The following is a 22,776-nucleotide window of genomic DNA, read 5'->3' as shown; positions in this document are numbered from 1 at the left end:
TACACAATGTGACCACAAGTAGCCCAAATAGAAGCAAAAATGTAAGATAACAGGACACGGGCAAATTTGAAGCTTTAATTGCAGCAATTTTAAGCGAGCTGTAGACTGGGGAACGCGGGGAGAGACATGCTGTCCTTTCGCTCTGCGGATAAGCAAGGAAGCCGGGATTATAAGCATCTGAGGAGAGACAGACACCAGCCAGGGATTGAAGTCGTAGAATTAGATTGCGAGCAACTTGTGAGTGTGATGATTAGTGCTGTCGTACGGCGGCGTTCACGGTAGCATGCATATGGAGAAGGGTGCGAGGATCCAGCAGCGATTGTATATATTCTCTACCGGGGTTCTGCATCAGTTTCTGCTTTTCAGGAGATTGTTGCTTGGATATTGTCATTTTCCCTAAAGAGTTGAGGCTTTTGGCGAAGGGAGATTGGGTTGCGTCGTGGCTGGACCATCTAATCAGAGTGGATGAGGTCCGGGCTGGCCAGGTCCCTGGTCCACGCGCAAGGGGATGATGAAATGGTCTGAATTGGGGAAATTTGATGGGGATGGAGTAATGGATGTAAAATTGTAATTAATCTTGCGAGAAGAAATAAACACAAACAGCTCGGGGTCAGGCAGCTGTGTGTAGGTGCACGGCGGTGGGAGCCCTGGAGGGAATACACTGCGCGCGCTGCCGTTAGAATGACGAGGCAGAATAAATCTTGAAATTTTTCCCCCAAAGAATCGCGTTTGTCGTTGGCCTCCTACGTCTCCCCGCTGCCCAACTTACTCTGCAGCTTGTCCAGACCAACCGGTAAGTAATTTACCCATCATCGCCGCTAATCAGGTTGCAAGTGGCGAGCATCTTCTTAGCTGCTTTTAGGTACCTCGTCTCAGGCACTAACAGAGCGCGGCCGTCAGGTACCCTCACCTCGTTCCTCATTAGCGGCCTCGAGGTCCATTCAACCCCGCCAGACCAGACGTCCCAGACAGCTTTCTCCTCGACCAGGCCGTTTTCCTGCAACCTCTCCTCCTGACCTGACCATCTTTTCTTCTGTCCCATCCCTTGCCATATTTACTTTTACTTTAATACACACACGCTGGATTCACCATGGACGAGATCGCCAAGGAGTACGACGTTGTTGTCCTCGGCACTGGTACGCCGCCTCTCTCTCTCTGCCTTTCCTTTCCCCTCCCGCCGTCGCCCGCCGCTTGCTCGTCGGCCGCTGTTGGGGTCGTGCAAGCTTTCGCCGCCTTTTGCCCCTCATGCACCACCACCTGAAGCTTCGGCGCAGCGCCAATATTATCAGGTCCTGCCGCTGCGTGATGTTTTCTTTTCCATGGCTCAAATACGCATTGTTTCTATCTTGGTCATATTTCGCTAATTCCGCTCTTCCCTTGCAGGCCTGACCGAGTGCATTCTTTCTGGGTATGCTGCGCGTCCGACTCCCACCGCCAATCTTCCCCCGCCTTTTCGATCGATCACCATAAATGTTTATTGCTAACGCCACATTTCCCTGCAGTGTTCTCAGTGTCAAGGGCAAGAAGGTTCTGCACATTGACAAGAACGACCACTACGGCGGGTACGTTCCGGCCTTCTCACGCCATCCCACCCACCCTTTATACACTTGCTTGGATCCGCTAACCTCGACTTCTACCCGTACTACAGCGAGGCTGCCTCTGTCAACCTCGAGACGGTAAGCCAGCCTTTGCCATTGTCCGTTCTTTCAACCCCCGTACTGACTGCAAAAATAGCTATTCAAGAAGTACGGCAACGCCACCGGAGACAAGCCCTGGGAGAAGTATGGCCGTCTCAACGACTGGAACATTGACTTGGTCCCCAAGCTGCTCATGTCCTCTGGCGAGCTGACCAACATCCTCGTCTCTACCGATGTCACCCGTTACCTCGAGTTCAAGCAGGTCACTGGCAGCTTTGTCCAGCAGGGCACCTCTCCCAAGGCCACTGTCGCCAAGGTTCCTTCGGATGCCGGCGAGGCCCTCAAGTCGCCCCTCATGGGTCTCTTTGAGAAGCGCCGCATGAAGTCCTTCATCGAGTGGGTTGGCACTTTCGACCCCAAGGACCCCGCCACTCACAAGGGTAAGAAGGCGATTTATGAATCAGCACGAACGTTGAATGAGTGGGACTAACATGCCTTCCTAGGCCTTAACATCAACACCTGCACCATGAACGAGGTCTATGACAAGTTCGGCCTCGAGGCTGGCACCAAGGACTTTATCGGCCACGCCATGGCTCTCTACCTTACCGACGACTACCTTACTGCCAAGGGCGAGGCCCCCAGTGCCATCGAGCGCATTCGTCTCTACGGTAACTCAGTCGCCCGCTACGGAAAGTCGCCTTACATCTACCCTCTCTACGGTCTCGGCGAGCTTCCTCAAGGTTTTGCCCGTCTCTCTGCCATCTACGGTGGCACCTACATGCTCAACACCCACGTTGACGAGTTCATCACCGAAGGCGGCAAGACTGTCGGCATCAAGGCTACTATGGCGGGTCCTGAGGAGATGAAGTTCGAGACCCGTGCCAAGATGATCCTTGGTGACCCCTCCTACTTCCCTGGCAAGACCAAGGTCGTTGGTCACGTCCTCCGTGCCATCTGCATCCTCAAGCACCCTCTTGCTGGTACCAGCGACAGCGACTCCTGCCAACTCATCATTCCCCAGTCTCAGGTTGGCCGCAAGAACGGTATGTTTCGATTGCTCCACTACTTGCCAGCATTTTCTAACTGTATACAGACATCTACGTCGCTTGCGTTTCCTCCGCCCACAACGTCTGCCCCAAGGGCTACTGGGTTGCCATCGTCTCCACTATTGCTGAGACTCAAGCTAACCACCACCTCGAGCTCCAGCCTGGTCTGGATCGCCTCGGTGCTATCGAGGAGCAGTTCATGGTAAGCGGCTGGAGATGCTAACTCCTATGCCAATTTACTAATCTTTGATAATTTAGGGCCCTCCTATCCCCATGTACGAGCCTCTCGAGGATGGCACCAAGGACAATGTCTTCATCTCCAAGAGCTACGACGCCACTAGCCACTTTGAGACCACAACCGACGATGTCAAGGACATCTACCGCCGCGCCACTGGCGAGGAGCTCAAGGTTGAGGGTCTGAGAGAGGGTATCGTCGTCGCCGACGAGCAATAAGCGAGCACATAAATTCGTACTTGGTTTACAGCGGGAAGCGATGAATTCGATAGCCACGGCAGGCTTTTTGATATGCTGTAAAAATGTCCGAAATAAACAGAAAACAAATGTCAGCAAGAGAATCTGCCGGGCAATGATTGATTCATTTGGGACTTGGTTGGTAGCAAAAATAAAGAAAGTATAATATTGCATCTTGCTTCGTTCATACAGCCAGCCAAAGTAAAAAGAGACTCTACTCGTCACGCATTTAGACCCCACCGGTATTATGTTCATAATCATCAATTTTCTGCCTTTTAACCTATAGATCTAGATGGAAACAATCTTCTTCAATCATGAAAATTCCACCATGTAACTAGTTCGCCGCTTCTGTTTCTTCTCTTCTCTCAATTTCTTTTTCAACTTTCCAACTTGTCCACAGACGACAGGTACCTTGGAAAGACACCCCTACACTGGATTCAAGTAACTAGATAACACAGGAAAAAAACAGGATGAGAGCCAACTCCCGAAACGCCATCGAGAGCTCTGGTTTTAAATAAAAAAAGAGACTCTCTCCATACTTTCCCCAAACAAGAAACACGACCCAAAAAAAAGAGACGGTGCCAACATGATGCAAATATACTGGGTTGCCGCAGCGTCTTGTTCTGATCTTTGTATATAATGCTCGGAGCTGTTTTGTTGTTGTTGTTTTGCTTATTTCCAGTCCGTCTTGCCGATACCACGCTTTCCGGAGAAGAGGTACTTGGGCATGGCCGTGCCGATGAAGCGATCGGCCTCACCCTGCCGGGCCATTCTGTTCATCCTGCGCTGGTTCAGCTTGGAGATGCGGTCGGCCTTGGTCAGCTTGGTCTCGTCCTGGACACCGGCGTCCCTGCGGCTCGACGTGGGCGCGCGGCTGGCGGGGCGGCTCTTGGAGCGGAGACGGGCCTTGGGATCGTCCACCTCCATGGCGTCGGCATCCTCGGTGCCGGCGCGGCTGCGGGTCGTGGAACGGCCGCGGGGGCGCGACTTGGCGCGGGCGCGCTCCGTCATCTCGGTGGTGTCGTGGCCGAGGGCGTCGAGGGCGTCGTCAAACTCGGAGATGGACTTCTTGACCTTCTTGCGGGGAATGATGGCCTGGTTCTTGAGGCGCTTCTTCATGCGGGCCTCGTTGCGGATGAGCTGCTGCTTCTCGCGGATGAGCTCAGCCTTGCGCAGGACCTCGGTCTCCTCGTCATCGTCAATCTCCTCGTCAGAGTCATAGTAGCCTTCTTGCTCGAGCTTCTCCTCTTCCTCTTCTAGAGCAGCCAGCTTAGCATCGATTTCGGGATCGACAAAGTCAAAGACATTTTGGCCGTTGAAGACTTCGGGAATCTTGTCATATTTCCACTCGGGGTTCTTGAGCAGGTAGTCGGCCTTCATGTCAACGCTGAAGACACCGGCACCGCCGTTCTCGGCCTCGACATCCCTGGCAAGCATGCGGCGCTCAGGATCCTCCTTGTCGTATTTCTTGAGGCCCTTGACGGCATCAGGAATGAAAGTCTCCAGAGTCTGGCCGGCCATGGGCTGGGCAACGTGGATACGAGCCATGACATCGGCGAGACGGCCACCGATGTTGCCGCTGCTGGCGGTACCAGCCTTGAGCTTCTGGTTGACACGCTCGGCAATGAGGCGCTCGCAGGCAGCGTTCTTGACCTCCTGAACACCCTCTTGGGTGTTGCACGAAAGCTGAAGCATCTCAACCTCACCGGGCTTCAGGATGCCGTCCAGCTCGGCCTTGAGCTCGGGCTCGAGGTCCTCGGGACGGGTCACGTCAATCTTGTTGACCACAACAAAGACGAGCTTGTTGGAGAATAGAGGCTTGATGCTCTTGAAAAGGTGAATCTGGGCCGAGACGGAGTAGCCGCACTGCTCGGACAGATCCATAAAGTAGAGAATGGCTGATCGAAGATGGGCAATAGCAGTGATACTCTGCATTTCGATAGTGTTCATCTCCTCGAGAGGGTGGTCGAGAATACCAGGGGTATCGATGGCCTGAAAGCGCAGGTATTTATAGTCAAAGTGTCCAACAAAGAGACTCTTGGTGGTAAAGGCATATGGCTGAACGTCGACGTCGGCGCGGGTGACGCTGCGCAGGAAGCTCGACTTGCCGACGTTAGGGTAACCGCAGATGAGAAGAGTGCGGGTGTTGGGGTCAATGGAAGGCAGACGGCCAAGATGCTGGCGGACCTGGTCAAGGTACAGCAGAGGGTCCTTGAGACGCTTGACAAGGGTGGCCATGCGACCGAGGGCGGCTCTCTTCAGCTGCTTGCACTGGAAAAGAGACTGGCCATATTTGAGGAGACGGACGTAATCTCTGGAAATGGTCTCAATCAGATGCTTGGCGGTAGAAAGCTGGCCGAGAGCGATGCGGAAATGGTCGGCATCGTAGAGGGTGTTGAGGAGATCCTTGTGGAATGGGTGGATGTCCTGCAGTCGGGGGAAAGTCTCGAGGATGGAGGCAAACTTTTCGGAAAACGTCTCTTGGGTGAACTTGACCTTTCTGGTATAGAAAGCTAGAACAGGGGTCAGCCGGCGTACGATGGAGAGACGCTGCGCAAAGTCATGGTGCTCTTACCTCGAATTCTGCCAATTTTGAAACCGGCACGAATCTGTGTGGGCAATTTGCGCTGCGTTCTGCTCAGAGCAATGTCTAGAAACTCCTGGTGAGTCGGGACGGGAGGAATATCCTTCCAGGTGAGCTTCATGATGGGCGATCTGGTCGTGGACGCAAGATATCGAAATGCCCGGGTTTTGGTGGTGCGAGGATGAAGAGGATTTTCGAGATGGGTATCGCCGAGCGGCAAGGCGGTCAATTTTTTTTTCGCATTCACCAAAGGAAAAAAAAAAGTTGGGCAGCGGGTGGGCCGAGTGCTTATCGATAGACCTATCAACGCCTGGCATTGGTGGCAGAGGTACTTTCGCGCACAAAATTGTAGTAAAAGTACCTCACGCGAGACCCCGCTCACGCTGCCCCGCCCACCAAGTCACGATAACCTGTGCGAGTTGGCGAGAAGACTTTTCTCGTGAAGCTGAATGTTTGTTGTCTTTATTCTGATTTTCTGTATTTGGGCACAGGCGATCCTTTAATTCCTTCTCTTTCCTTCCACCACACGAATTATCTGCATTTCGCTGCCGTAGGTGTTGAATTTGACCACTTCGCCCTCAACCACACGCACCTGGCATCTAAGAAGCAAAGCCAAACCACCACAATGTCTCAGCTCGCTCAATACAAGAAGGACTTCCTCAAGTCTTGCCACGACGGCGGCATTCTCAAGTTTGGTAGCTTTGAGCTCAAATCCAAGAGAATTTCCCCCTATTTCTTCAACGCCGGCGATTTCCATACCGCTCGCCTCGCTGGTGCCATTGCCAAGGCCTTTGCCATCACCATTCTCGAGGCCCAGAAGAACGGACTCGATTTTGACATTGTCTTTGGCCCCGCATACAAGGGAATTCCTCTTGCCACCGCCGTCACCATCAAGATCGGCGAGCTCGAGGACGCCAATCTGGACAAGATCTCTTACTCGTTCGACCGCAAGGAGGCCAAGGACCACGGCGAGGGCGGCAACATTGTGGGTGCCGCGCTCAAGGGCAAGCGCGTCCTGATTGTCGATGATGTCGTCACTGCCGGAACTGCCAAGAGGGAGGCTATCGAGAAGATCAGAAAGGAGGGTGGTATCGTTGCTGGTATTGTCGTTGCCCTGGACCGCATGGAGAAGCTTCCCGCCACCGACGGCGACGACTCCAAGCCTGGCCCTAGCGCCATTGGTGAGATGAAGAAGGAGTACGGCATCCCCATCTTCTCTATTGTGACACTTGACGACGTCATCGACGGCGTGCGTGGCCTCGTCTCTGATGAGGATATCAAGAAGACCGAGGAGTACCGCGCCAAGTACAAGGCCAGCGACTAAAGCATTGGAAGCCGCATGTTGAAAGAGAGGGCAGCGACATGTCAGGAAGTTTGCATGGAAAACAGACATAGATAGCAGATATCGAGGCTTCAACTCTTCCTAGTATGCTAAATTGGGCATGTGCAGTTAAGCGCACAGCTCCTCGTTTTATCATTAGTTTATAGGCAGCAGCAGCGTGGTGTTTGGCGTATTTGGGTTCAATTGATTTTCTTCTGTCATATATTTCCATGCTCGTGTGTATGTGTTACTCGTGTATGTATGTGTATATGATTAAGGGCCAGCAGCGGGGATCTCACGATTGGCCTACCCTGCTACCTTGTCATAAATCACAAACTGCTGCCTGACACAGGCCCGACAATGAGCATGTCTGTACTACAATGACACAAGGTGCATGCCACTTGCCAACTAATCGAAACAAGCCATAGGACAATAGGTAGACTCGCTGTGTCTGCATTCCCCACTCGGTGAAGGGGCCCATGCAGATGACGGTTCCGGGGAAGAGGCCGAACTATGCTGTGTAATATGAGAAAGTGCACAGGTAGACAGCATTTCCTCAATCAGGCATTGTGCAGACTGCTTGTGTGCCGCCTTTTGTTTGTAACCGTGCAGTTGACATAGCCATGCTTAGGCAGCCATGCACCCATTGCTGTCTTGAGCACAGTGCGGTGTTGGCACATTGGTACAGAACGCCGCCCAGCCAAGTTGCCTCGTGCCGTGGCTGCATGGCAACGCAGTGCTTCTGGTGCCGCACCGACGATCAGGTAAACGACATGACTTCGTCTACGTGCATCGAGCAGAATCCCTCGGGCACTTCTCGCACCGGCCTGCTCCGGAATCTGGCCGCTCGATATCGCCCCTGCTAGCATGCCCATTTGGGGGCTAACGATGCCTGGTCGCCACCACTGAATTAGTCTGCCGCTGCCTGCTCAGAAGTCGACAGAAACCGCTCGGAATACGCTCAAGCGCCACATTTTGTGAATGGCGCTGGCTGATGGTATTTCTCTGGTGGTGCATTCACTAAAGACTGCACTGGTCAAAGGTGGCAGAGAAGCTAAATACCCCAAGCTCCCGCATTGCATCTGGCCCACTTGACAGCTTGTCTCTGGCTACCAGGCTGCGAGCAGTGACGACTAATTTCGACTCCGTTCCATTGACACCTTGCCGGATTTCACTGGCAAGCTACGCATCACAACTCCGGGCTCTGAAATTCCTGCAAAAGACTGTTTTCCTCTTTTGAACTCGGAGCTACCGATACATCTCGACACCCGCGAAACCTCAACTTTTGCGTAATTCAACGTGCCCGCACCTCCCAACGCAATCATCGACCCGCTTGCTGGACAGCTCCTCCGTTTGCCACCATGTAAGCCCGAATATTTCGATTCCCATGCGGTATTTGGCATCACGAGACTAACCAATTTGTCTATGCGTAGGCGCATCACACTCAACATATGGGATCGCAAGGCGGGGGACCAGGACACTCTCCTGACGCTCGAAATCTTTCCCGACATGACACTCTCTACGCTGCGCGAGTCGATACAGGCCGAGGCCAAGGTGGCGCCTGAGGCTCAGCAAATCTATCACAACGGCCGAGCTCTGACCGAAGACACAAAGACGATGGAAGAGCTACAAATCAGCGACGGCGATATGCTGGCTGTCCACGTGCGTGACAAGCGACCGAACCCCAACCCTCAGGCGCAGGCTGCACGATCGGCCCCCCCTCAACCCCAGCCTGAGGCCGGCGCGGGAGCAAACGACCCAGAGATGGTTCGTCTGCAGGTTCTCGGAGACCCGAACCTGCGACAGCAGCTTCAGCGCCAACACCCAGAGCTTGCAGCCGCTGTCGAGGACCCTGCGCGGTTTGCGGGCATCCTCGGCGAAAGCCAGGACCGTGAGCGGAGAGAGCGCCTCGAGAGACAGCGACAGATCGAGCAGCTGAATGCTGATCCGTTCGACGTGGAGAATCAGAGGAAGATTGAGGAGATGATTCGTCAAGAACGTGTTATGGAGAACCTACAGAATGCCATGGAGCATAACCCTGAGGGTGAGCACCTGGTTCTGCGCATGCGCGTGGGAGAGAAAACTAACAACTTGCTCTCGCACTAGTTTTCGGAAGAGTTCACATGCTCTACGTCAACGTAGAGGTCAACGGACACAAGGTCAAGGCATTCGTCGACTCTGGTGCCCAGGCGACCATCATGTCGCCCTCTTGCGCCGAGGCGTGCGGAATCATGCGCCTCGTCGACACGCGCTTTGCCGGTGTCGCCCGAGGTGTCGGCACGGCAAACATCATCGGCCGTGTGCACTCTGCCCAGATCAAGATTGGCGCCATGCATCTTCCCTGCAGCTTCACAGTCATGGAGGGCAAGGGCATGGACCTGTTGCTTGGCCTCGACATGCTGAAGCGGTACCAGGCCACCATTGACCTTGCCAAGGACAAGCTGGTCATTCAGGGCGAGGAGATCCCCTTTCTGGGCGAGGCAGAGATCCCCAAAGAGGAAGACGGCAACCAGAACGAGCCCACCATACCCGGGCCCGCGGGAACCACGATTGGACAGCGATCTGGTGCCATTGAGCCCCCGAGTGAAACAACTTCTTCCGCGGCGCAGTCGGGAGCTGCTGGCGCTGGTGCCGGCATCTCGTCTATCGCTGCTCCGACAACAACGGCTCCAGCCCCTGCATCCGCATCGGCGCAAACGGCAGCGCAGCCTGCCGGCGCTGGGCCGGCCATCCAACCCCAGCACATCGAGACGCTGATGGGTATGGGGGCCACGAGGGAGCAAGCGATCCAGGCCCTGCAAGCTGCCGAGGGCAACGTGGACGTGGCTGCGGGTATTATTTTCTTCTAGATACAATGGTAAAAAGCGATTGAGGGCGCTTCTTCTTTCTTAGGACTACGAACTCCGGGAGAGGTCGCACATTCATTCGCACGGGCGTTGGGAGTTCATTTTGGTAACTATACCGGCAACGGCCCTTGGGCACTGATGACCAAGTGCAACGACAATCATGATGTGTCTCCGGTACAACCTCAATACATACAGGCACGCAAAAATAAACAAAAAGAAATTCAACTACAATGAACCTTGCTGCATGTGAGACTTTGAAATATGTCAAGTGAGCCAGACGCCAGTCCTTGTATTATTGCTGTAAAAGAAAACCCAACATTTACCGAATTTTGTACACACAAGGCTTAAGAATTGCCGACTCATTGACACCGTTTTCCTCCTCATCCTCAATCTTTGGTGCGTATGCCGGCTTCCTGCCCCTGCCAGGTTCCGGCGCCTTGGCAGCGCGACCTTTCGTCGGGGTAGCGCCCTTGATGAAGCGCATCTTGACAAACATCTTGTTGGAGAGATCAATGGCCTCGGAGCGCTCGCCATTGAGCACGAATCCTCGCTTCTGGAGGGCATCAACAAATGCAGACACATCGGTGGCCTTGCGGTTGTCCTCGACGCCATCCACCTCGACAGCCAGATCCATGGGATCGACTGCATTGCCACCGGTGCCAGGACCCTTGGCCTTCTTTCCGACCTTTTTGCGGTTGCCCACGCTGTGCTCCACGGGAGCGTGCTTGTTGCGCACGGGGCCAAAGCGGCTCTTGATCTCTGCGACCCAGAGCTCGCCCTTCCAGTGCAGGATGCGGAACGCCTCTTCGATAAAGTCGATCCAGTTGGTGCCCATGAGAGCGAGGCAGAAGATGGCGACGTTGACGGAGCCCTCTTCGAGCGGCAGGTTGGCAATGTCAGCCTTGGTGACGAGCGCATGGGGGCTTTGCAGGTCGTAGCTCTTGACGTCGAGGCGCATCTTGCCCTTGTCCGTCTGCAGCGACTGTGCGAGGGCGGCATCGCCACAGCCCAGGTCTGCAATAACGCAGGTGCCTCCTGTGCGAGGAAGAGGTGAGGCGGCGAGGGAAGACGGGCGTGCGCCCGGCTTGCCCTTGAATGGCTGACGGACCTTGCCACGGCTGCGAATGTCTTGGAGAAAGCTGTCGACGGGGTTCTCCGGCCACACCTTGACCTGCCGGCGGAAGCCCTCGTGGTACTCGTCAAACATTTCCGGGGAATCCTGAAAGATCGAAAAGGACTCTTCGGATGGTTTGGTATATAGTGTCTCATTTAGGTGGCGGAAACGAGCAGAGACAAGCTTCTCCCGCATGGCTGCTTGCAGAGGCGTGAGTTTGGGTTGCGCAGATGGCAGGTGTGCAGGGATGGCAGCAGCCTTTTGCTCCTTGGCATCGGTATCGGCCTCTAACACTTCGCTTCCATCTTTGCCTGCATGCTTATCACGCTTCTTCTTTTTCTCCTTTTTGTCCTTTTTGTCTTTTGATTTTTGGCCATCGTCCTGTTGTTGCTCTTCCTGCTCAGTAGACTTCTTCCCGTCTCCGTCGTGCTTGGCCGGCACATGCTCTGTAGCACCCTGCTTCTTTTGGCGTTTGGCCGATTTGTCCTTCTTTGGGGCATTGGGGTTCTTGCCCTCCACGACAGTCTCGTAGAGCTGTGTGACATTTTCTGTGGTGACGTCCTCGTCTCGAGGACGGCCAGGTCTCTTACGCTTCTTGCCACCCGCCACGTTGTTGGAGCCCGTCTTTTCGGCTTTGAGGCTGTCTGCAGAGACAGACCAACCCGGAACAGCAAACATTGTCGCCGGCTCCTTGTCAGAGTTGCTGGAAATTTTATCCTGTAGCTGGCTTGAGGTGCTGTAAAAGTTGAAAAGGCAGCGCCAAAAGAAGTTGCACAGGTTCAGTTTTTTTATGGGGCGGGCTTTCGCGCCTCTTTTTGGTGCAGCCCATGGCTCCACCGACGAGGTACAACCTTGCAACCGCATCTACCTCTGGATGAGCATTCGGAAACGAACATTTTCTATGCCGGTAGAAAGCGGCTGCCTACCTCATCATACAGCATTGGTTCCGTCACACTATTCTCCAAAAATAAACCAGAAAAATATGACATATCACCAACCAAATCAACAGCAGAGCGAAGCCGGACACGGCGATCTCGGTTGATGTATCAGCCCAGCCCATTCGACCCGAGGGCTCAAGAATGCTGACTGCGAGCTGCTAAGACTTTGAAATAGGGCAATATTAGTGCTGCGAAGCTGTCGACTCTCTAGCAATTCGACGTTTGTCGCGGATGTCCGCTTGAAGGCGGGAGATGAAAGGTAGCAGAGACTCAACACCGAGTCGACTTCATCAGCGGGCAGATTAGGTCTCGAACTTGCGCCGAACGCAAGTGAAGCTCCCTAGATTATGGCCGAAGACCAGGGCTCGTACGGCAACCTGCGTTGAACGCGGCCGCAGCCGGACCTTGCAGTTCGCCGAACACGATGTGATGTACATGGGTTCTCGGGGTCTGAGAGCATGGCATCAGTGACACGAGACCTGGGCCAACGCCGGGTAGGATGTCTTAAAACGGTAGAGTATGCGATACCTTGCAGCTCTGAGAAAGCGTGGCTTGCCGGCAAGGTGGGTTGGCTTCTAGTATCACGGGAGAATGTGCCACGACCCCACGCGCGTCCCAAGGCAATATCGTAGGCGTTACACGGCAGGTTCCAGTAGATACACAGTGCATGTAATGTGGTGTCTGGCATGCGCGGAGCGTCGACTGTGTATTACGATGGCACGGTTACCATGTTGCGACAAGCAAGGACTGGCCGAGCTGGGTTGCTCGACTAAGAGAGCGCGAACAAGATGAGGCGGGAAACCGGCGCGACGTCTGTATTGTGATACTGCATCCTGACTATGCTACCTTTGCGCCCAATAACCGTCATAGTACAGGGTTGTACGCTAGGCCCTTCAACAGGTGGCTGGCAATGTCGACGTCCTGTGTCCCAGGATTCCGCTGCACCAGCTTGACTCGCGAGATCTTGGGTGTACAGGCGATGAGGCGGTGGCGGGATGTGCGGGAAGCGTCCAGCCGTCAATTCGGATGCCATCCCAGATGTGATTGGAAAAGTTGTCAGAGCACTGACGCAAGAAATCAAGCCAACTTTAATCGCAGATGCTCAGCTCAGCGTAGTAAGATGGTGGCGTCCAGGGGCGTACCTAATAAGTTAGGTACATGGAGGGGGAGGTGAGAACGCAGAGCCGGGGAGGGGCCTCCAGCACCAGTCAACCAGCTTTAAATGGACGAGGACTGGAAGCGATTTGCTGAGATGTACCTTGTAGAAGTTACGGCGATCTTTGTTTTCGTGGCATTAGTGCATCTGCAGGAGCGCCACTGCCAACCCAGTAGCTCGAGGCAGTGAGCGGCATTTGTCTTGTGTGGTTTGGTAATGCAGCGCAAGTGTGCGGCGGTCTTGCTTGCATCTGCGAACTGCCTGGGAGCGCTACCTACCTACCTAAATAAGGTACGTTGTACTGGAAGCAACACTGTTGGCATTGGGGTTTTAGCGTCTTTAGTGGCGCAACCGTTAACACGATAGGTACCTTAGTGCGCTGGCGTTGGAGCTTGGCTTGCTTGGCCCCCGTTGGGATCCACTGAAGCCTTGGGATCATGGATCACCAGTGGGATGGAAGCTGTGGGCACGGGCAACGGGACTTGCGGGAGTGACTGGGGATGAACTCACTGTCGTTTTCCGCCTTGCTCTCGAAGGGAAGGGTAGGTAGCAGTGCAGTGGTCGCCGACAGCCTAGAACGCCCGCTTAAAGATGGTTGCGGGAGGATTTCTGGCGATCTTTTGTGCCCTTCTGGGTAGCGAGCTGCCAGAGGGCTCTCAGTGGATGCTGACCCCGGAGAGGCCTTAAGGTACCTTATTCAAGACCCTCACTGGCCCTTTTGGAGGGGCAATCTCTCATCCCACCCGCCCTCGGCCCTTCTGCAGCTCTTCATCTACCTACGTATCTCTGCTCTGGGTCGGTCTGAAAGCCACCGCTTCACCTTCTTCATCACTGCTCCTCTCGCCATTGGCACGCCTTCTCGCCGTTTCGATATCCATCGCCGCGCCTCACACGCCAGCTGGCTCTCTCAATATTGGTCCGCCCACTTGTCGCTCACTTTCCTTCGTGCCCTGGACGCCCTGGGACACGCACTGGAAGCTCCGTCCCCACTGACACTTGCAACCACCGATTGCTGTCCCTGCTCGCTCTTGTCCTTTTATGCTACGAGACAATCTTTGAAAAGCATCCTGCCATTTAGACATTCGACTTCCTCTTGGCTCACATTCACGGAGAAATTTCCAGCAAAGCTTTCAGTTTCCCTGACGGTCAAGTCCAACCGGACATCCCGTACCTGGAGCAAGCTTTGCATCGCGAGGTAGGCTCAGCCGTCCGACCTGCCCTCTGCATCTTCAGCTCGACGCTACCTATACTCTTGTCTCTACCTATCTTGGCCTTCGAGTTACACCGTTGTCGTTGCACATTAATCCTGCTGTGCTTGTCCATTGGCAACCGGAGGGTCGGACAGCGCCGCCTTTTCCTCATGCATCTGTTCTTCGTTTGCTCACAATTCTCCACAGCCTCTCCCCAACACACCATTCCGCATCTCTTTCAGACTTCAACAGAACATTCTACAACCTAGCGTTGAACATATCAACTCGAGACCGTCCTTGCCTTTTCATCCTTTCGCCATTCTTTGCGGACGCTCCAAAATGCCCCTCTTCAAGTGATACAAGACTATATTGGCCACGTACACTGCACGATTTGGAACCATTTGGCTCAAAGCATCGTCTCCAGCATAACCTCCCGGGAGACGTACTACAAACCAGCACGGCATGGAGACTGCCTTGAAAGCCAGGGTCCCTCACGGTGTTTCTGAAGCCTCGGACAGGCAAGGCAGTGGCCATGATGATCCCAACAAGAAGCCAAACGTTCGCAAGAGAACCAAAACAGGCTGTCTAAGTACAAATTCTCCATTGATTTACGCACCGTTTCTTGCTAGATGCTGACCTCCTACACAGCGTGCCGCAGAAGACGCATCAAATGCGACGAGGGCCGACCCACGTGTGCCAATTGCATCAAATCCAAACGTGTCTGCGAAGGATATAACCCTAGAGTGGTTTTTAAGGAACCCCTGAGCGCTTCTCAGGGACCGTTCCAGTCCTCGGGCTACGGCGGAAATCATGCAGGTGACATTGGAAGTATGCATGCCCAGTTCGCTCGATCTGGCATGCGGCCCTCATTGACCCCAATTGCCCCTCGACCACCCATTCATCCAGGACACTCGGCTCGGCATGATATGCGGATGGGCATGTCCGAAGATGTGTTTTTCTCCCAACAGCCAGCCATATCAACACTCCAGTCGCAGTACTTCGACTTCAACAACTACAATTGTGCTGAATCATTGGAGCCACCACCGATGCTCCCTAATCCTCTCATGGCGCCCGACTACGGAAATGGCATGCCAGTTGTGGCCAGCCATGCAAGGCCAAACCAGGCGAATTGGCAAGATGAGCTTGTTTTGCCTTATGCCATAGTTGTTCCACCAATACCAGAACCGGTCGGTCATCACGTTTCCCATTATGACGACGAAGACGACGATGCCATGTCAATATCCGATGACGGACTGATAGAAGCTGCAAATTCTCGTGGCCTACAAACACTCACCAAGACATGGAATGGGGCACGAGCCGATGCAAGGAAGTACGACTTTTTCGCCCAATGCGGAGCCCTGTTCTCCTATATGGATTCGCCAGCAAATTCAGAGCTGCGCAATCAGGGCGAAATAACCGTATTTTCTTACTTCCTGAATATTACCAGCCCGACTATTTCCATGTACGAGCGCCACCCTTGCGACCCGGTGGAGAAACAAGAGTTTCACTCTAAGGGACACAATCTTTGGGCCTGTAAGTTCCTCCTCGTATCGGTACAGATGATGATACCTGACCGCAAAACTCACAGATACGCTACCGGTCATTGCATTTCACCATCCGGGCTTGTTGCACGCGATGCTCGCGCTGGCGAGCTTCCAACTCGCCAGAATACAAGGACAGACCCACGTCGCCGCCATACGACATTACTCGAGAGCTATCAGACGTGTAGCAAGAAATGTTAACTCTCCTTCCCGCAGGACGCATTTAGCTACGATTGCAGCGACTTTACTATTAGGATACTTTGAGGTCTGGATGGCTGATCACAAAAACTGGTGCAAGCATCTCAATGGTGCGAGCATCTTGCTTCGAGAGATACCATTACGAGCTCAAGCGCGGCGCTGCTTGCCAAAGCGACGGCAATCGGAGCGACAACGTTCACTGAGTGATCCGACATTTCTGCCGAAAGAGCAGGAGAAATTAGACTATGAGCTCCTTCGAACTATCACCGGTAGTCCGATTTACGCCGAGGACTACGGGCTCGAGGAATATGAGGGAGACATGGATGGCCTACAGGACGTCACAGGGCAAGATATTGAAAATTTCGAAAATCTCTCCGACTTATATTGGTGGTTCTGCAAAATGGACGTGTACCAGAGTATACTCGGCGGCACCAAACTTTTGTGAGTTGTTTGCGGTAGAGACGGACGAGCAACCCGCTAATAACACTTAGTATGGACTACAAAGAATGGTCGCAAATTCCTCCCCGGGCGCCTGTGGCAAAGTTTGGACAGATGTACGTTATTATTGCTCATCGACACAGAGATAATACTAATGAATACCTTCCTTCAGCTTTGGCACGTACGACCATTTAATTTTACTACTTGGGCGCGTCGCGAGTTTTGCTGCCAAAGATCTGGGAAGAAAGCGCCGAGCGTTTACAGCTCCGCCGGGCCCGTCCTCCGGGAACACACCACCGCCATTTCCAGGCATTATTCCTGTTCAGGGAGCTTTCCAAACGCCCATGGGATTTAGTCCACCCCGCCAGGTTTCCCCTCAAAGCGAGCAATCCGACGATTCGGATCCTCGTGCCAAGCTTGATGCAGCCCTTGAAGAGTGGGAAAGCATTAAGGAAGCTTTCGAAGCCCTCAAGGATAGCTTTGGACCAGACTTTCGGCCGCTAAGCCCCGAATACGCGGACAGACGAGAGTCTCCCTTCGGACTCGCTGTCCAGTACCGAACTTACTCCATCTCTGGCGTATGGATGAACTACTATATGGGCCTGATTCATCTTCATAGAGCCCATCCACATATGCCGCCAGCAGCTATGCAGGCAGCAGGGATGGCCGCCAAGGACACGGCAACATATGCGAACCAAATTGGACGCATCGCCTCTGGACTTTGGGCAGACAGCCCCAGGTCGACCCCGGACCCTCTGCTTGTTGCAGCACTAATTGAGTGCTCCTTCTGTTTGTTTGTGGCTGGCGTACAGGTAAGATGACTGTGGCGATGATTTCGGCAGCCTGTGGGTATACTTTGACTAACACTATCCAGTATCAAATAGACAGTCAACGACACTGGCTTATTCGAAGAATGTCGGACGTCGCCCAATACACAGGATGGCAATCAGCGAAGCAAATTGCCACCGGCTGCGAGGCTGTGTGGAAGAAGGCAGCTCAGATGGGCCGTGGTCCTCCATACGAAAGCAGCAATAATACTGTGGAAGAGCATGCACAGTCGGTGTGGCGGACTGCCAGGCGTCTCGATGAAGTCTTTGAAAAAGAAGGCGACAAGCGAATTGTGCTAGCGAGAGCTGACAGGGCCCAATTTGCACTTGGACTGTTAGCTGCAGAAGAAGATATGGCTCGCCTTGAGCTACGAGATGATCGCACGTAGCGGCAACAACTGTTGTTTATTTTGGGAATCGAATAAAAACTGTGTGTGGATGGGCAGAGGATGCCATCTTGCAATTATAGCTGATCCTGGGAAGGAAAGCAGCAGCCACACCTCCAAGCAAGGTGCGCTTGAGTTTCAAAGATATTCTTGTCTTTATCAAACTATTACCTCTATATTGATGGGGGCTTTCGGCGGCCATGTAAAAGCGGAGCTGATTGACGTAAATGAGGGATACAAACTACTGGCAAGGGTGTTCTGGGTTTCATTTGCTGGAGCAAGCAATCGTGATATCAAAGCTAGCTCTAATTCTATAAATACAGTGCCATTTCGTTTAGTTTGCTGGTAGTCGCTCGACGACGGCGGCCATTTCCTCATCTGTGTATATTCTAAAGCCCTTTTCCTTGGTGACACTGGCGAGCTGGACGTTTTTGGAGTCGAGCTTTTCCTCCATGACTTGCTTGAGAGTTTTCAAGACGAGGGTCTCGGCATCGACAATAGTCAGGGACTGCAAGGCAAATAGATTAGCGCATTCTATCAACAATGCTGGTGGAAGAGCTGGTGGGGGATAAGACGTACCTTGTGGTATTCGTTCTGAAGTTCGGCCTGGGCACCCTCGGAGCCTGAGCCGATGGCCTTGGCATCATATCGGTAAAAGGTACCGCTAGGCTCCGCGTGGAACAGCTGGGGGCCGTTCTCGTCGTGGCCGGCGATGAGCAGGGCGACGCCAAAGGGCCTGCTCATGATAGTCTCCTCGCCGTCGGCGCCCTCGCCGAAGCGTAGGGCCAGGTCACAGATGGCCTGGGTCGTGCTCTCGACGCCGAGGGGCTCGTTGTAGTTGAAGTGGTGGTTCTGGCACTCGACGCGGGCGTGCTCAATCATGGAGCGGGCGTCGGCCTGGAGGCCCGACATGGCGCAGCCAATGTGGCGGTCAATCTCGACAATCTTCTCGACCGACGAGGTCTCGAGCAGGGTGGAAGTGACGCGCTTCTCGACGCCGAGGATGACGCCCTCGGAGGTGGCGACGCCGATGGCCGTGGAGCCGAGCTTGATGGCCTCGAGGGAGTATTCGACCTGGAAGAGGCGGCCTTCGGGGGAGAAGGTATTGATGCCTCGGTCTGCGCGTATGTCACAGGTTAGTTCGAGGGCTATCTTTCAAGTAGGTTTGTGCCGCGCTGCCAGGAACGCGACAGAGGAAGATGGGGAGATAGCTTGCCGTATTCTGATCTTGACATGAACATGTTGGGCGGGAATTGGGATCTATCGCCACGCTAAAAAAGAGGACAGGTATTCTTGGTCAAGGAGGAACGGGGATTGTCGTGCAATTCGACGAGAAAGCAGACTGCCGGCGGTAGAGTTGCAAAGAGGAGATGGGGATTCGTCGATGGGATGGTTGTGGTCGCGGGAAACGGCCAGGCTGAAGCTCTGTGACCGCAGCGACGGCGGAAGTGGTAAGCTAGGCAATTGAGCCTACGCAGCCCTCTGGTGCTTGGTCCCCCTTTTAGGTTAGCTTCGATGCTGCTATAGAGCGTTGTGCAACCAGCAACAATAGTGAAGATGAGAGTTAGCTTCTTCGCGCATTGAGCGATGAGGAAAGCAAAGCTTGCAACAGAGTCTTTTTTTTTCTTCAAATATGTCTCTCTTAAAGACGGTTAGAAAAATAACTTCCAAGAACCCTTTCAGCAGCTCTGTGAACAGCTTTGCACAGCTATTCAACTCTGCGAAAGCGGCACTGGGAAGCTCCCGCGATCCGGGCCCTAGTTAATCCGCAGAACCGCGTGGTAACAAGCAAGGGTGAGAGGCTGGCCACTGTAAACTTACCGACGTGCCATAGCCTACAGTGAAGCAACCCCACCAGCAACGCCCTCGTTAGGCAGCTGGAGAGACCCCAGTCGCGTCTCGTTCTTGGTGGGACGTGATGCTGCGACTGCCAGTATACACCACCAAAACCTCGCGTTTGAATCCTTGTTCGTTTTACGTTTAGATACCCCACGCGCGCTCATGTGCATCGCAAAGCGCTGCTGCGGTGCCTCGTACGCAGTGCGCCATTAACGAATCATTCTGTATTTTTATACACGAATCCCATCAGTGCAATGTCTGGCGCATCGAGAGCTTCGAATCGCGCAAACGGGCACGGCGACGAAACACCCCGCATGGCCAGCAGCAACGCCGGCGGGCATGGCAGCAAGCGCGAACGACAAGAAGGCAGGAATGGCCCGCCGCCCTCGGGCAGCTTCCAAGCGAGTCTGGGGCATAAGCGCTCTGCCTCGGGGAACCCTCGCCCCATCAGCATGGCCACCACCGAGGAGAGGCGCTACGAAGAGCAGCGCAAGGTCACGGAGCGCACTTATGAGACCCACGCCGACCGAATAGTGCTGCGGACGGCAAGCCCCGAGAAGATACAGCGCCGCAGTGCCCCAGGCGACCGCAAGTCTGCAGCTTCCCCTAGACGGCCCCGAGATCCGAAACCAGAGGTAGCTCAAGGTATGCTTGCGCCTCCAAACCAGAGAGGGAAACCGAAACAAGGTCTAATAGCTCTTTCTCTTTGCACAGTACCATGGAACCCCGAAGTCACGTTGCGCCCTCATACAACAGCGCCGTTGGCATCACGAGTCTCGATCCCGCCTCTAGCTTCTACAGTGCCTAATGCTCCGCAGCCGACACCCTTGGCCGAACTATCCCTCGCTGTGCAAGAAGCGGTTATCGTTGAAGATTTGTTGTTCGTGTTCATGGGCTACGAAGGGCAATATATTCGTTTTGACAAAGGATACAACCCGAGAGAGGAACGAGATCGGCTCTCTGGCCCGAATTTCCGCATACTGCCCGGTCTCGATCCGAGCTTACACGATCTGGCAGCTTCGATGCTCAAAATGGCCACTTATTATTCTGCCCTCGAAGCATTTGTCGATGTTCAGAGCCGCGAAGAATTCGGCGCCGTCAACCACGCCTTATGCGCCGCCGTTCGGAAATACCTCCAAGATTACATTGTCATGATTTCTGAGCTGGAAACACAATTTCTCACCAGCAACACATTTACAGTACATGTGCTGAATATCCATACTCTTCCAACCAGTCACTTGATGCTCCAGCTATATTCACTGGCACAAAAGCTGCTACAGAAGAATGGCCTCCTCGATGACGATAGCGACGACGACGATGAAAGCATGGAGGACTTCGACAAGGTCTTGGAGCGTCTGACAGAGGGCGGTAACCTCACGCCTGGAAAAATGTCGGAAAAGAAGCTTTGCAAAGGCGGTGTTGTGCTGCGCTTGGTAACGCAGCGCCTCGAGTCGATGGCTGGAGATCCAGCCGCTCGGGAGCTTCTGACATCATTACTACGCGACGCCAGTAAGCCATATATGAGCATGCTCAATGAGTGGCTACACCATGGCGCTATTCGTGACCCGCACTCTGAGTTTCTGATTAAGGAGCAGAAAAGCATTAAACGTGAGACACTGGAGCAGGACTATACAGACGAGTACTGGGAACGACGCTACACTATTAGAGATAAAAACGTACCCCCACAGCTCGAAGGCGTCAAAGAGAAAGTCCTGCTGGCAGGCAAGTATCTCAATGTCGTACGCGAGTGTGGCGGCGTCGACGTTAGCAAAGTCGTCTCCGATGTGCCGACTACGTTCGACGACAACCGTCTCCTGGAAAATGTCAACAGCGCATATGCGCATGCCAACGAATCACTCATGCAGCTCCTCCTCACAAGCCACGCCTTGCCTGCGCGCTTGCGCTCGCTCAAGCACTACTTCTTTCTCAACCCCTCCGACTACTTTTCGCACTTTATGGAGCTTGGCCACCCAGAGCTGCGCAAAAATGCCAAGGCAGTCAACACTGGCAAGCTCCAGTATCTGCTCGACCTGATCCTGCGACAGCCGGGCAGCGTCGTCTCCCTCGATCCTTTCAAAGAGGATGTCAAGGTGGAAATGAATGAAGTCACTCTCATCAAATCTCTGCAGGACGTCGTCAACATTACGGGTATCGAGAAGGGCGAGGCCCTGCAACCGCTGACTAGCCAAGCCGTCAAGGCGGATAAAAACGCAACTGGCTACACGTCGCTGCAGTTCGACTATGTCGTGCCCTTTCCCGTATCGCTCGTCATTAGCCGCAAGACCATATGGCGTTACCAAGCTCTGTTCCGTTACCTCTTCTCCCTGCGCTATCTCGAATCGCAGCTGTCCTCCACGTGGCACGTACACACCCGAGGCGCGAGTTGGTCGCACAAGAGCTCCAACCGCGAGATCGAGCGATGGAAGCGGCGCATGTGGACGATGCGAGCGCGCATGCTCACCTGGGTTCAGCAGCTGCTGTATTTCTGCACGGCAGAGGTCATTGAGCCCAACTGGTCCAAGTTCATGTCGCGGCTAAACGAGGGGGCTGAAAACGGGAAGCAGTCGTCAGGTTCTAGCCGAACCGTAGATGAGCTTATGCAGGACCATGTTGACTTCCTGGACACGTGCCTCAAGGAATGCATGCTGACGAACAGCAAACTACTCAAGGTATGGCGCTCGCTTTTTTCTCTTCAAGATATTTTGAGACACTAACTTGGCCGACTGATAGGTTCACGCCAAATTGATACTGACATGCACCATGTTTACCAACTACACCAAATGGCTCACCAATGAGCTCGACCATGTCGACCCAGACCTCGCGGGCGGTGTCAAGCCACCCGGCATGACCAATATGCAGTGGCGCCGCTTCCAGGCCGACCGGGCTGCCGCGGCCAGCCGAAGCGGCAGCAAGGATGCAGACGCCCCGATGCAGTCCGTCGAGGAGCGCTTCCACGAGATCAACAAGATGATCAACGAGTGGGAACACAGCTTTAGCCGCCACCTGCAAATCCTGCTCGACGCGCTCAACCACTATGCGGCAACGGAGACGGTGGTGCTTCTGAGCCTGTGCGCGCGCCTCAGTACCGTGAATCAGGGCACGGAATTCACTGGGTTAAGGGCCGATGATGTATCTAACGCGAATCGGGCGGGCTAGATGGAGGAGGAAGAAGAAGAAGAAGAGAAAGACCATCAAGGCATCTTCGGGGTGTCTCTTGCGTTGTATTGCTGGACCGCAGGTGCCT

The 22,776-nt window shown here is 54.0% G+C and overlaps 9 protein-coding genes across 9 annotated transcripts; 6 read left to right on the top strand and 3 right to left on the bottom strand.

Moving 5' to 3' along the window:
• Positions 1-1,090: 1,090 nt before the first annotated feature.
• LMH87_006250 (uncharacterized protein) lies at positions 1,091-3,136 on the top strand (the record flags this gene model as incomplete). Its single annotated transcript, XM_056204106.1, has 8 exons — positions 1,091-1,136; positions 1,384-1,408; positions 1,503-1,562; positions 1,649-1,676; positions 1,735-2,077; positions 2,141-2,680; positions 2,731-2,885; positions 2,942-3,136. 8 exons carry the CDS (start codon positions 1,091-1,093, stop codon positions 3,134-3,136), a joined length of 1,392 nt encoding a protein of 463 aa, XP_056059496.1.
• Positions 3,137-3,826: 690 nt separating this feature from the next.
• On the bottom strand, positions 3,827-5,859 carry LMH87_006249 (uncharacterized protein; the record flags this gene model as incomplete). Its single annotated transcript, XM_056204105.1, has 2 exons — positions 3,827-5,667; positions 5,730-5,859. 2 exons carry the CDS (start codon positions 5,857-5,859, stop codon positions 3,827-3,829), a joined length of 1,971 nt encoding a protein of 656 aa, XP_056059495.1.
• Positions 5,860-6,363: 504 nt separating this feature from the next.
• On the top strand, positions 6,364-7,062 carry LMH87_006248 (uncharacterized protein; the record flags this gene model as incomplete). Its single annotated transcript, XM_056204104.1, has 1 exon — positions 6,364-7,062. One exon carries the CDS (start codon positions 6,364-6,366, stop codon positions 7,060-7,062), a length of 699 nt encoding a protein of 232 aa, XP_056059494.1.
• A 978-nt stretch (positions 7,063-8,040) lies between these two features.
• On the top strand, positions 8,041-9,908 carry LMH87_006247 (uncharacterized protein; the record flags this gene model as incomplete). The annotated part of the gene is made up of 4 exons (XM_056204103.1): positions 8,041-8,056; positions 8,404-8,422; positions 8,493-9,103; positions 9,166-9,908. 4 exons carry the CDS (start codon positions 8,041-8,043, stop codon positions 9,906-9,908), a joined length of 1,389 nt encoding a protein of 462 aa, XP_056059493.1.
• A 316-nt stretch (positions 9,909-10,224) lies between these two features.
• LMH87_006246 (uncharacterized protein) lies at positions 10,225-11,960 on the bottom strand (the record flags this gene model as incomplete). The annotated part of the gene is made up of 2 exons (XM_056204102.1): positions 10,225-11,883; positions 11,946-11,960. The coding sequence occupies 2 exons, from the start codon at positions 11,958-11,960 to the stop codon at positions 10,225-10,227; spliced, it is 1,674 nt and encodes a 557-aa protein (XP_056059492.1).
• A 1,653-nt stretch (positions 11,961-13,613) lies between these two features.
• On the top strand, positions 13,614-14,660 carry LMH87_006245 (uncharacterized protein; the record flags this gene model as incomplete). Its single annotated transcript, XM_056204101.1, has 4 exons — positions 13,614-13,655; positions 13,752-14,029; positions 14,236-14,308; positions 14,511-14,660. 4 exons carry the CDS (start codon positions 13,614-13,616, stop codon positions 14,658-14,660), a joined length of 543 nt encoding a protein of 180 aa, XP_056059491.1.
• A 105-nt stretch (positions 14,661-14,765) lies between these two features.
• On the top strand, positions 14,766-17,696 carry LMH87_006244 (uncharacterized protein; the record flags this gene model as incomplete). Its single annotated transcript, XM_056204100.1, has 6 exons — positions 14,766-14,892; positions 14,952-15,836; positions 15,892-16,483; positions 16,534-16,596; positions 16,653-17,292; positions 17,355-17,696. The coding sequence occupies 6 exons, from the start codon at positions 14,766-14,768 to the stop codon at positions 17,694-17,696; spliced, it is 2,649 nt and encodes an 882-aa protein (XP_056059490.1).
• Positions 17,697-18,027: 331 nt separating this feature from the next.
• Positions 18,028-18,934, bottom strand: LMH87_006243 (uncharacterized protein; the record flags this gene model as incomplete). Its single annotated transcript, XM_056204099.1, has 3 exons — positions 18,028-18,201; positions 18,273-18,811; positions 18,910-18,934. The coding sequence occupies 3 exons, from the start codon at positions 18,932-18,934 to the stop codon at positions 18,028-18,030; spliced, it is 738 nt and encodes a 245-aa protein (XP_056059489.1).
• An 852-nt stretch (positions 18,935-19,786) lies between these two features.
• LMH87_006242 (uncharacterized protein) lies at positions 19,787-22,688 on the top strand (the record flags this gene model as incomplete). The annotated part of the gene is made up of 3 exons (XM_056204098.1): positions 19,787-20,177; positions 20,247-22,201; positions 22,263-22,688. 3 exons carry the CDS (start codon positions 19,787-19,789, stop codon positions 22,686-22,688), a joined length of 2,772 nt encoding a protein of 923 aa, XP_056059488.1.
• Between the last annotated feature and the right edge of the window lie 88 nt (positions 22,689-22,776).

Source organism: Akanthomyces muscarius, chromosome 1 (genome assembly GCF_028009165.1).
Source record: "Akanthomyces muscarius strain Ve6 chromosome 1, whole genome shotgun sequence".
In the NCBI taxonomy this organism is placed as follows: Eukaryota; Fungi; Ascomycota; class Sordariomycetes; order Hypocreales; family Cordycipitaceae; genus Akanthomyces; species Akanthomyces muscarius.
This window is presented reverse-complemented; position numbering and strand designations above follow the sequence as displayed.